Source organism: Tupaia chinensis, unplaced genomic scaffold, assembly GCF_000334495.1.
Source record: "Tupaia chinensis unplaced genomic scaffold, TupChi_1.0 Scaffold138584_1, whole genome shotgun sequence".
Taxonomy (NCBI): Eukaryota; Metazoa; Chordata; class Mammalia; order Scandentia; family Tupaiidae; genus Tupaia; species Tupaia belangeri.
Genome location: NW_006198478.1, coordinates 198,692 through 210,849, shown reverse-complemented (window position 1 = coordinate 210,849; position 12,158 = coordinate 198,692). Strand labels below are relative to the sequence as shown.

At 38.8% G+C, this 12,158-nt stretch overlaps 1 gene segment (V, D, J or C); it reads left to right on the top strand.

Moving 5' to 3' along the window:
• Positions 1 to 8,571: 8,571 nt before the first annotated feature.
• On the top strand, positions 8,572 to 9,677 carry LOC102480356 (T cell receptor alpha variable 1-1-like). The segment is given in 2 exon segments: positions 8,572 to 8,714; positions 9,259 to 9,677. Coding segments are annotated over 2 exon segments (462 nt in total).
• The last annotated feature ends 2,481 nt before the right edge of the window (positions 9,678 to 12,158 follow it).

Below are 12,158 nucleotides of genomic sequence, written 5' to 3'. Positions count from 1 at the left end.
TTTGAGATAATTCATCTGTTATTTAACATAAAGTACCTTTGTAATTTAAATCACTATTTTCAAACATCAATTAAAATAGTAAAAGACTAATTATAAAAAACATGCAAATATTAATAAATTTAACCATTTAATTTCCATCAGAAAATTTCCCCCAGAGATTTTTATCTTGATTATTCTCTTACATAACTTAGCTCAGTGTTAAGACTTAAAAGATCACAACAACAACAACAACACAACAATAATAAACATGCCTGGCTTTTCAGGGTCTGTTGAACATGTTAAATGTGCTCTTTACCTGCAAAGAAAGAAGAAACAGGAGATTTTTACCATTTGAGTTTCAGAAGGACACCTTGATTTATTTGAAAATGGATGGGGAGATTAGTTTTTATTTCTTTGGCTAGATTAGAGAGAAAAAAATAGAAGCAGTTGGATTTAAAATTATGCATAATGGGGCCGGCAGGTGGCATGATGGTTAGGGCAGCTGGATTCTCATATGGCTGACTGGAATTTGAGTTCCAGACCTGGCAGCTTGCTTTCTCACTTTCCTTCTCTTTCTCTGTCTCTTTCTTGTCAACTTCAAAGCAATAAGATAAAATAATGACAATGAATAAAATTAAATAAAATAATTCTTTTAAAAATAAAATAAAAATATGCATAAAATGTTAATTACAAGGAAAAGTAATTTTCTTTTTAAAAAGATAATTATTTACTTATTTTTATTTATTATTCTTATTATTTAAAAACATTTGATCAGAGTGAGAGAGAGAGACACTGGGAAAGCAAGCTGCTAGGTCTGGAACTTGTGCTGTGGTCTGCTATGTGGGAGTCCAACACCTTAACCACCATACTACCTGCTGGCCCTTCTCCTAGGTTTTTTATTAGAAAAAGATATTTTTTAATTTTCTAGGTTCTGGGTGCTCTGCCTGATAGGATTCAAGAAACTGAGGTGGGTTCCAGTTGGTAGATTTGAGGATAGGGCATTTTCCAAAACAAGCTTGGCAAAAAATTCTGTATTTAAAAAAAAATATTTATTTTCTCCATAAAAGAGAGAGAGCATACCCCCCGTAGGCTCCCAACACCACAATCTACCTCCAGTCGTCAGCCAGCCTGGAGTATTCAGGGAGGTCTCCAGACTTGAGCTGGGAAACTTCTTATATAGTATTGCCTTGCAGAACATCCCATTTTACAGTTACGCTACTGTCTAATCCTAGAATGGTGACTTTACATTTGGGGTATGGTATTCGGGGGTTGCATAGGACAACCTAGAGTTTCAGAAGGTAGATTTTTGGAGAAACAGGAACTGTGTTTTCATAAGGACTAGATTTATTGATGAGAGAGGAGAATAGCCTGGGACCAGTGTTGAAGAAACAAAAGAAGAGGCCTTATCTGAGTATTCTGTTCTCCCTTGTCTTCTAGCTTTTTATATCATTGTTGTAGATTTGTTCCCTTTTGCTAGCTGTTGAAACTATCAGAATGTAAAGTGAGGTAAAGGGAAGACTTAAAAAGGTTTTTTTTTTCAAAGAGAGATTTTTTTTTTTTTCTGTAGGGCACATGCACTTGCCAGAGAGACAGAGAGAGATAGAAGCAAAGTGAGAAGTCATCCCCTGAGGGGATGGCCATGCCACAATCCGTCCTTCTTCTCCATTCTCCTCTTGGGGGATCTTGGGCACTCACACATACATGCTTGACATGAGTTTTAAGCTGCCAGGTTTGGGATTCAAACCGTGGTCAGCTACATGTGAATCTATTGATGTAATTGTTACACCATCTGCTGGTCCTGACTTAAGTTCTTAAAAATTAAAAAAAAAAATTAATTGTTTCTCTACCCTGACTAATCAGATAAATAAAATGTTCTAAAATTTCCCAAGTTTTAGATTGTATCTGATGTTGCTAAAATCATCTTATAAAATAGTTGAAATTTAAATAATCAAAGCACATAAAAATAGCAAAATGTTAAAGTTGAATATGAAAGCATCTGAAAATAAGGGCCAAGTGACATCAGGAAATGAATAATACATTTTCTAAAAGCAAGTATCTTGGAAGCCCTGGGGTGGAAGAGTGTCACTGAGCAAATAAGGGGAAAAAGGAACAAGAACACCTTGCAGGGATCTCTATGGAATCATGGGGTGCTAGGATGAGCTGTTATCTGTCTGTTTTCCCTCCTCACCCCCAAAACAGGCCAGTTCAATGTGAGCTTATTTCTTACTGTATGTGTTTCCATTTAGAGACTCTCAGGAGAAAACGAGCTTCTCTCTAGCGTTTTGGAACTCTTTGGATTTTTACAGTGACCTTTGGAATCTGGGGTACTGGAGAATAGTTATGAAGTACTGAAGATGAGGAATAAAGACTGGTCCCGTGTTGTGTTGGACAGACTAGAAGTAAAGGACTATTGACCCTTGGGACAGGACCCAAACCAACTCTTCTTTGTTTCTAGAAGGAAGGAAGATTCATCTTCTGTCATTATTCACAAGTAACTTGGTGGAGCTAAGGCAGAGTAGAGGAAATGAGAAGAATTTAGGATGGCCTAGACATATTTTGTTTAATCCGCAAGAGTCAATTCTTGTCCTTCTATCCAAGGTTAAACAAAAGTGAGCTCACTTAATGAAAGGGTCTTCATGTTCTCTTTAACAAGGAAAGGAAAGGAAAGGATATGAACCTGGCTTGTCCTTGTGTTTACATAATTATCAAAGAATCTCCTTCATGACCTTTATGACTTTATCATTTTTTTTCTTTCCCTTATCACTGATCTAATGAAAAGAGAAAATGGTAAGAATTTAAGTTTAAGAATTTTTTGAGTTGCTGTCTCAACACAAAAAGAAATTTCCCAAAATTTAAAAGAAAGAACATAATTCTAGCAGCTTGGGAGAGTTAAGAAAGCAGATGGAAAAAGAGGCAAATTATATTAATATTTAGACAAAATTACAAAAAATATTAAAGTTTCAAAAATAGTTTGTGGCCTTATTTTGAATGGAGCTGGTGTCAGGACTGCTTTTCCATTCTCTTAGACTTACTTATACAGAGCTGCAAAGTCATGGAGGGGGCTGGTTGTCCTTGAGTTGACAGGTCCGGCAGTTAGAGAGATGTCCTTCAGAGATTCAATCTAGCTGTTGTCAAGGGCTCCCATATTTGTTTTGGAAAGACATTAGAATTCTTATGGAAGTGTGGCATGGAAAATAAGTCCTCAGAATCTCTGAGAAGCACCTGCCTTTCAGGGCTCTTTGATGGTGTCAGATCTATATATCTTGAATCATATTTTAAATTGACTTTCATCAGCCTTGACTTCTGTAACTCTGATTAAAAGTGGGGTGTGGGGGGGGTAAAACACACCCAAGAGATTTGAAGAAAAATTCTAATATCAAGGGCAATCCAACTCTCAAGTATTTATTTCCCTAGTGAGATCTCTCCCCAGCTCCTCATTATTTTGACAAAGAGCAGAAAATATTTCCAGCAGATCCCTGGAAAGGAAGCTGTGGGGAATATCTTTGGTGCTGCTTTGGATGACCTCTAATTTCTGAGATGTTATGGGCTCTTAACTGATCAGCTTCCCTCCCAACATGGTCACCAGGATTCTTTTGCCGACCCCTTCTGATTTCTGTTCAGACATTATGTAATCACTGAGGACTTCTGTGACCTTCCTTTCTCCTTGTGGCTTCATTTTTCTCAGTAGCACTTAATACTATCTGTGTTTATTATTTTTATTATTTATCTTCCTTCACTGGAATGCAGCTTCCATGAGAGGAGAGAGTTTTGCTCAATCTCTAGCACTACAAGCACATTACCTCACACGTAGTAGGTTCTCAATAAATGCATTTGAATGAATGAATGAGGGATATAATATGAATGAACTGCCACACATATTACATGCCTGGGAAGAAAAAAAAAAGGTGAGGTTTCAAATATGAATTTTACATTAAAGGCTACCAGGAATAGATTTGATATCAAATTGACTTTACTAAGTCTTAGCAGCAGATGCCAGGGCGAGTACCTTTGAATATTCATTTATTTATTATAAAGGCTAATGTTTATAAGCGTAACATTGGGAAACTGGCTAGAAATGAAGAAATGAAAACCTGGAGCACGATTTAAATGTCAGGAACCTCCACTGTAAAATGATGGAGCAGGACAAAGACTGGGTGATTCCTCAGGTACCTCGCTTCTACATTACTCAGGACGAAAAGGTTTAGGTTTGGTGCATGTATACATACACACTTCTCCCAACGCACACACATACACACACAGTGTGTAAAGTTGCAGTGCTACATCTGGCCACAAGATGACACTACCGTCTTTGTTAAAACCAAGTATTACATTCTTTTATTTTTTTCTTCTGAGAGAGTGCAAAAGAGAAATATATATATATATATAGATCTATCTATCTATCTATCTATCTATCTATCTACTATCTATCTATCTATCTATCTCATCTCTCTCTCTCTCTCTATCTATCTATCTCTATCTCTATCTATATCTATCTCTATCTATCTCTATCTATCTATCTCTATCTATCTATCTATCTATCTATCTATCTATCTCTATCTCTATCTATCTCTATCTATCTATCTCTATCTATATCTCTATCTATCTCTATCTATATCTATCTCTATCTATCTCTATCTCTATCTATCTCTATATCTATATCTATCTCTATCTATCTATCTCTATCTCTATCTATCTCTATCTCTATCTATCTCTATCTCTATCTATCTCTATCTATCTCTATCTATCTATCTCTATCTATATCTCTATCTATCTCTATCTATCTCTATCTCTATCTCTATCTATCTAGGATCATAGAGATAGCACTTCTGCAAGGTCTTGACACCATGATACACATCCAGCCTCAAGTGACCCAGGATTTTGGGCAAATGTATGCCTAGTGTACTCAGGGAGGCGTCCAGATGCAAACCTAGATGGCTCCTGTCTTTGTGGGTCTCTCACAGAGAGTCACATTTTACTGCTGGGTAAAGTCTAGCCCCTCTAAATATATATTCTGCTTTATACAGCAAATAGAAACACATCCAGCGTGTTCATGAGGGCTATAAATCTATTTAGTAAAGACACTATATGTGAGGGGCCCGTTGGTTAGAAAACTGTGAAAAAGAGTTAGTTTCCTTTTATAACACTTAAATTGTTTGAAATATAGATTTCATTCTCTCTCTTCCTTCCTTTCCTTTTTGCCCCTAGTCTTCCTCCTTTCTTCCCTTTCTTTACTTTCTTTCAATCTCTTACTTTATTAAAAAAGTTAGTCAAACAAAATAGAGATATGTAAGAAAAGGTTAATATTCTCACCATCCCCTTTAATTCCAAGCCTCTAAAGTAACTAATGTTAGATTTTCTTTATTTTTTATATTTCTTTCTCTATATTAACACATATACGTTATTCCATGAACTGTCTTGTCTGAAGCTTCAGACAGTTCATGGAATAATGGGATTAAAAGGAAAAGATAAAACTATAAACTTTACTTCTCAGCATAAGCTCCATTGCTTTCATAAGCAATGATACCAACCATTTGGACTATCCCAAAGAACTGAGGATTCTGGAAGTTTAGTCATGTTAATAAAGACTTTTTTTTTACATTATTAACTGAAGAAAAATGGGTGATCTTTAAAAGTGCTTTAAAACTAGAAAACAAAATAAGCTAGAAGGAACGGTGAGGTGGATACTTCATGATTTCCCATTGAACTCTCACAAAATTGCCCTTGTTTGATGAGAGGAATGAGCAGGAGCATTGTTTTGGTGGAGGACTCTCTGGTGAAGCTTTATCAGTATTTTTCTGCTAAGGTTTTGACTGACTTTCTCAGAATACTCTCTAAATAGTGGTCTTTAGCCTTTCAGGAAGTCAACAAGTAAAGTATCTTTTTTTTTTGAGATTTTTTTGAAGTTTTTTTTTTTTTTTTTTTTTGCTATAGGGTGCATGCGCTCCCCGGACAGAGAGAGACAGAGAAATAGAAAGCGAGAAATCACCTCCCCAGGGGAGATGGTCACACCACAATCCCTTCTCCTCCATTCTCCTCTCAGGATCTTGGGCACGCACACACAGGGACCTGGCGTGAGTTCTAAGCCACCGGGTCCGGGACGTGAACCGCAGTCGACTACGTGAGAGTTCAGCGACATAGCCATTATGCTAACTGCTGGTTCCCAACAAGTAAAGTATCTTGAGCATTCCAAAAAACTGTGGCCATGACCTTTGCTCTCGACTGGTCTGCTTTTGCTTTGCTTGGGCCACTTCCACGTCTTGGAACCCATTGCTTTGGTTGTGCTTGTCTTCTGGATTGTACTGGTAAAGCCACGTGTCATCTCCTATTACCATTCTTCAGAGGAATTCTTCAGAATCTTGATACACCTGTTGAAAATGTCTATGGAAAGATCTGTTCTTGTCTGCAGCTGATCTAGGTGAATAGTTTTGGTATCCATCGAGCAGAAAGTTTGCTCAACTTTAATTTTCCAGTCAAATTGTATAAGCTGACCCAGTTGAGATGTCTGTGATGTTGGCTATTGTTTCTACTGTTAATTGGCAGTCTTTTACAATTAGGGCATAAACAAGATTAATTTTTTTCCTTGAAAATTGATGTCAATGGTCTACAACTACAGCTGTCATCTTCAACATCATTTTGTCTTTTATTTATTTATTTTTACTTTTTAAAAAAACTTGATTTAATTTTATTTATTCATTCTTTTTTTTAAAATTTGACTAGAGAGAGACAGACTCACACTGGGAATGTCCAGTGCCTTAATCACCATGCACCTGCTGGTCCCACCATCTTTTATTTTTTTTAAGAATTATTTTATTTGGGGCCAGCAGATGGAGTCATAGTTAGGTTGTTGGATTCCCAAATAGTTGACTGCAGTTTGAGTCCAGGACCCAGTGACTTAAAACTCATGCTGGGTGCGTTTGCATGTGTGCCCAAAATCCCAAGAGGAGAATGTAAGAGAAAGGCTTGTGGCATGGCCATCACCCCTGGGGGATGATTTCTCTCTGTCTCTCTGGCAAGCATGCATGCCCTATAGCAAAATTCTCTCTCTCTCAAAAAAGAAAGGATTGTTTTATTTAATTTTATTATTGCTTTTAAATTCGACTAGAGAGAGATAGAGTGAAAGTGAAAATGCAAGCTGCCAGGTCCAGGACTTGAACCATGGTAAGCAATGTGAAAGTCTAGTGCCCCAACCACCATGCCACCTGCCAGTCCCTTGTCTGTTGTTTTTTTTTTCTTAAAGAATTCCTTATTCAATTTTGTTATTATTATTTGTTTTAATTTAACCAGAGAGAGAGAGAGAGAGAGAGAAAGAGAAAAGAAAACTGAGAAAGCAAGCGACCAGGTTTGGGACTTGAACCTCAGTCAGCCATGTGGGAATCCAGCACACTAACCACCACGTCACCTGGCGACTCCTTGTCTGTTCTTTTTCTCTAAAGAATTACTTATTTAATTTTGTTATTATTATTTGTTTTAATTTGATGAGAGAGAGAGAGAGAAGCAAAATGAGAAAGCAAGCCACCAGGTTTGGGACTTGAACCTCAGTCAGCCATGTGAAAGTCCAGCGCACTAAACACCGTGTCACCTGGCGGCCCCCTTGTCTGTTCTTAAAATAAATTCTCAGTTTGTAAGTTGCTGATTTCTTTGAGGCATTGTCCCCATAAACTTTTCGTAAAACATCTATGATTTTGCCATTGTTCCACTTAAGCTTCATAAATTTGATGTTTGTTCTTGTTTCAATTTTACCAGAATTCATGTTATTTTGATAAAGTCTCTTTTGAATTGACATTTTATCCTTCTTAGTGCCTCAGACTAGATAGATCCTGTTCAGACATATTATAGTAATTATAATTTTATTTTAGTGTTAAAAAAAAATCTATGCTTAGCTTTTTCATAATACCCCCCTTATACAGTATGTAGAGGCATATATATTATAGCTTTTGATTTTTTTAAAAAAAGTATTTAAAAATCTACTATAGTATTTATATGGACTCGAGGCATATATATTATAGCTTTTGATTTTTTTTAAAAAAAGTATTTAAAAAATCTACTATAGTATTTATATGTACTGACCATGGAGAAATAGAGAAAGTGAGAAAACAAGCTGCCAGGTCTGGGGCTCAAACTGTCATTGACCACGTGGGAGTTCAGTGCCTTAACCACTTCACCATCTACTGTCCCTGTTCTGATCTTTTACTTTATCTGTGGTCAACTGCTGTGAAATCTTAGGCAGTTGAAAAACTCTTCTATCTTTTTCTTATTGCCATAAACAAGCAAGCAAGCAAATAAACAAACAACATGTTGACAGCATTCGCAGGCAATCCACGTCTAATTGCCTGTTTCTATCTTCTCCTGTCTTGAGAACAGAGTCACTTAGGGTGGGGAAATTGGCCACTTCTGTCTTTTGCCTATTTTTGACACACATTTGAAAATTTCTTTTCAGTTTTCCCCAGAACCAGTTCAATTGAAACCTGTGGATTTCTTAGCAGAAAATGTCCTTCTGTAAGGGAGACCACTGCTGCTCGCGTGGAAGCTTCAAGTCACCCCATCAGGAGAGAAACTCCTCCTCTGGTGTTTCTTCTGGGCTGTGCATCTAGACTGAGCTTGCCTCCTCACCCTCGAGGAGGGTTCACCTCTGCACCTGCCAGTGACTCGGGAACTGGAGAGGCAGGGCAGGGTTCATGGTGTGCTGCAGCAGATGTGGGTCTTTCTTCTTTTTTATGTTTCCCTGGTGATGGGAGGTAAGTCTCAATATCACTCTCAGGGGCTCTCAAGATAATTTCCCTCCAGCTAAATGACTTCAGTGTCTGACAGTTGTGATGAGTCTTTCCTGATGTGTCGTGGTGCTGACTGTCCTGCTGTTACTGCTGTCACTACTAACACCGCTTATTTCTATCTAAGGAACTCTCCCGCATCAATGGGAGAGTCTTGTGACCACATGGAAAATATTAAAATTTTTTTCTTTATTCCTGATAGAGTGTGTGTGTATGACAGAGTGAGTGAGAGAAAGAGAGAGGGGGAGGAGAGGAGAGGAGAGCAACCTCCACAGGGTCTGGCCATACTGTGACCCCTTCCTCCAGGTCTTCAGATCCTGGGCACTTGTAAGGATGCCTGGTGTGCTTCAGGCAGACCAGGAAGGGGATTTGAACCATTTCACTATAGAAATCCAGCTTCTCTTGAGCAGTGCATTACTGCTGGCCCAAGGAGCTGGACTGGAAACTATCATTTCAATAATGATGTGGCTTCCAGGAGTGCTGCTGGTAACTGTCATGTGTTTTCTCATAGGCACTGCAGGACAAAGCATTGAGCAGCCCACTGAGTTGATGGCCATGGAAGGAGCTATCGCCCAGGTCAACTGCACGTACCAGATATCTGGGTTCAACGGGCTGTCCTGGTACCAGCAACATGACGGCAAAGCACCCATATTTCTGTCTTACAATGTTCTGGATGGTTTGGAGAGGAGAGGTCCTTTTTCTTCATTCCTCAGTCGCTCTGATGGGTACAGTTACCTTCTTCTACAGGAGCTCCACATAAAAGACTCTGCCTCCTACTTCTGTGCTGTGAGAGACACGGTGACTGTGAGGCCTCTTCAGCTGCACCAAAATTCAAAAGGAAACTGCAGCAGTGAGAAATCCTATTTCCTGAGCGTATGTCTGCTGTCAGTTAAGTCTGGGGACTTCGGAAGCAGACTGCCTGGATTTTAGTTTGTCAATTTCTAGTGTGGTATATATATATATAATGTTTTTGCCATAGGGCACGTGTGCTTGGTGAACAGAGAGACAGAGATAGGGAAGGGGAAAGTGAGAGATCATGCATGCTCCTCTCCCGCCCCACGGGATTATGGCCATGCTGCAATCCCTTCTCCATTATCCTCCTGGGATCTTGGGGGCACACACACACACATGCCTGGCATGGTTTTCAAGTCACTGGGTCCGGGACTTGCACCATGGCTGGCTATGGAGGAGTCTAGTGATGTAACCACTATGCCATCTGCTGGCCTTTCTAATGTGATAGTCTTTTTTTTCTGAGAGTTTTTTTTTTTTTTTTTATAGGGGGTGTTTTTTTTTTCTATAGAGTGTGTGCACTCACCAGAAAGACAGAGAGAGACAGAGAGACAGAAAGCAAGAAATCACCCCCCAGCAGGATGGCCACACCACAATCCCTTCTCCTCCATTCTTCTCTCGGGATCTTGGGCACGCACACACATGCGCCTGGCGTGAGTTTAAGCCACCGTGTCTGGAACTCAAATCGCGGTCGACTACATGGGAATCCAGCAACATAGCCATTATGCCAACTGCTGGTCCTATCTAATGTGATGTCTTAAGCGAGTCATTTTAATATTATTTCTGGTTCAGTTTCCTCATCTATAAAAGGGAAATAATAATAGTATCTTCCACATAGGGTTATTGTGAGTTACCTATCTCTATCTCAATCTGTTATATAATATAGAACAATGGGGGCACATAGTAAGCTCTGTGTAGATTTATTGTTTCACTTCTAATCTTGAACTTTCACTAAGTGTCACGTAGCAGGAACTCTGGGCTGGAACTCAGTATTTCTCTACCTTTGGTTTATGGAAGGTGAAATCCTGGCAATTATTTGTATCTAAGGCTGCAAGATGGCGTTTGTCTTGGGGTAAGTTATTTGCTCTGGAGAGATCACTGTAATAATATTTATTTTCTTTAGAGAGGCCTCGAGCTTTAGAAATTCAGACCAAATGCTTCAGGATGACCTATTATGTTTTCTGATTAGTTATGACAGGCTACCTTCATTATGTACATCCTTGAAAAATGAGTATATCTTAATATATTTTGGAGGGATCCAAGGTAGGGTAGAATTGAGGTTTAGAGGATTTAGACTTGCAGGGCATGGACATAATCAAGGGCAGATATAGGAAATGGAGGGGAAGAGTATAAGCAAGAAGGCAACCCCAGTTAAGGCAGGAGAGCCAGTAAGGGAATTCAACGACAAGACATAGTCAGTGGACATTAAGAACAGTAAAATTATAGTCAATTTTAAGATTTTTCTTTCCTGATTTGTACTTCCTTTATGTTGTCTTCAAATCTTGCATGCAATTTGTTAAATGCTATGGTCTACTGTCTGCTATGTTTAGAGTCTAAATTATTTCTGTCATGGTTGCCTCCACATGAGAATAAGCTTACTAGAGCGTTGAAGCTCAGATTGTACGTTATTTGGATACCAAAAGTACAGGCTGCCCCCAGGTAACCCAAGGTGTAGTCAGTTACATGTTACTTTTTCTTTTTTTTGACTCAAAGTTTAAACAAAATTTTCTTTGGGTGAGGCCGAAGTGCATATTCATTCTAATTTATAAAATGAACTTTTGAGATGGGATTTGAATGAACATGATCATGGTGGAATGCAATCTGACAAAATGAATCAAGACCATTAAATGTTCCTATTCCTTTTACCTGATAATCCCATTTTTGAGTTTCCACTTAAAGAGATTCAGGCTAGAAATAGGATTGAGAGGCTTTGGCTTGGGGAGTGTGACAGAGTCCCTAGGCCATGATCCACCCCCAGTCCCAGCCAGCCCAGATTATAGGCACATGGGTACATGGGTATGCATGAAGGTCTTTGGAGATAAACTGGTATCCCTCCCATGTGGGTTTTACTGTTGTGCCACTATGTGGCCCTCATAGTGGCTATGATTTTATTTAGCCAGTAAGCATTCACTATGTCACAGTTTGTGGGTCAGCAATTTGTGGCAGCTTAGCTGAGTAGTGTTAGCTCAGGACCCTTTATGAAGTTTTAGTTAAGATGAAATCATCTAAAGGGCTGACTAGGGCTGGAGGATGTGCTTTTTGCCTTTTGATATTTTCCACAGGGTGTGTTTGTATTTGCTGGAAAGAGAAAGAATGGATGGGGGATGGCCAAATAACAATCCCCTCTCTTCTTCTGTCAGCATTTTGGGCACACACAGACATGGGCCTGACATGTCTTTCAAGCTGTTGAGTCCAGGACTTAAACTTCAGAGCTGGTCACTTGGGATTCAGTGCCTTAACTACCTAGCCACCTTCTTGCCCTAGGAGGAGGATATATTTTTTTAAAAAATTATTTACTTAATTTTACTTATTATTATTATTTTAAAATTTGCTATAAAGCACCTGTGAGAGAGAGAGAGAGAGAGAGAGAGAGAGAGAGAGAGAAAGGAAGCTGCCAGGGAG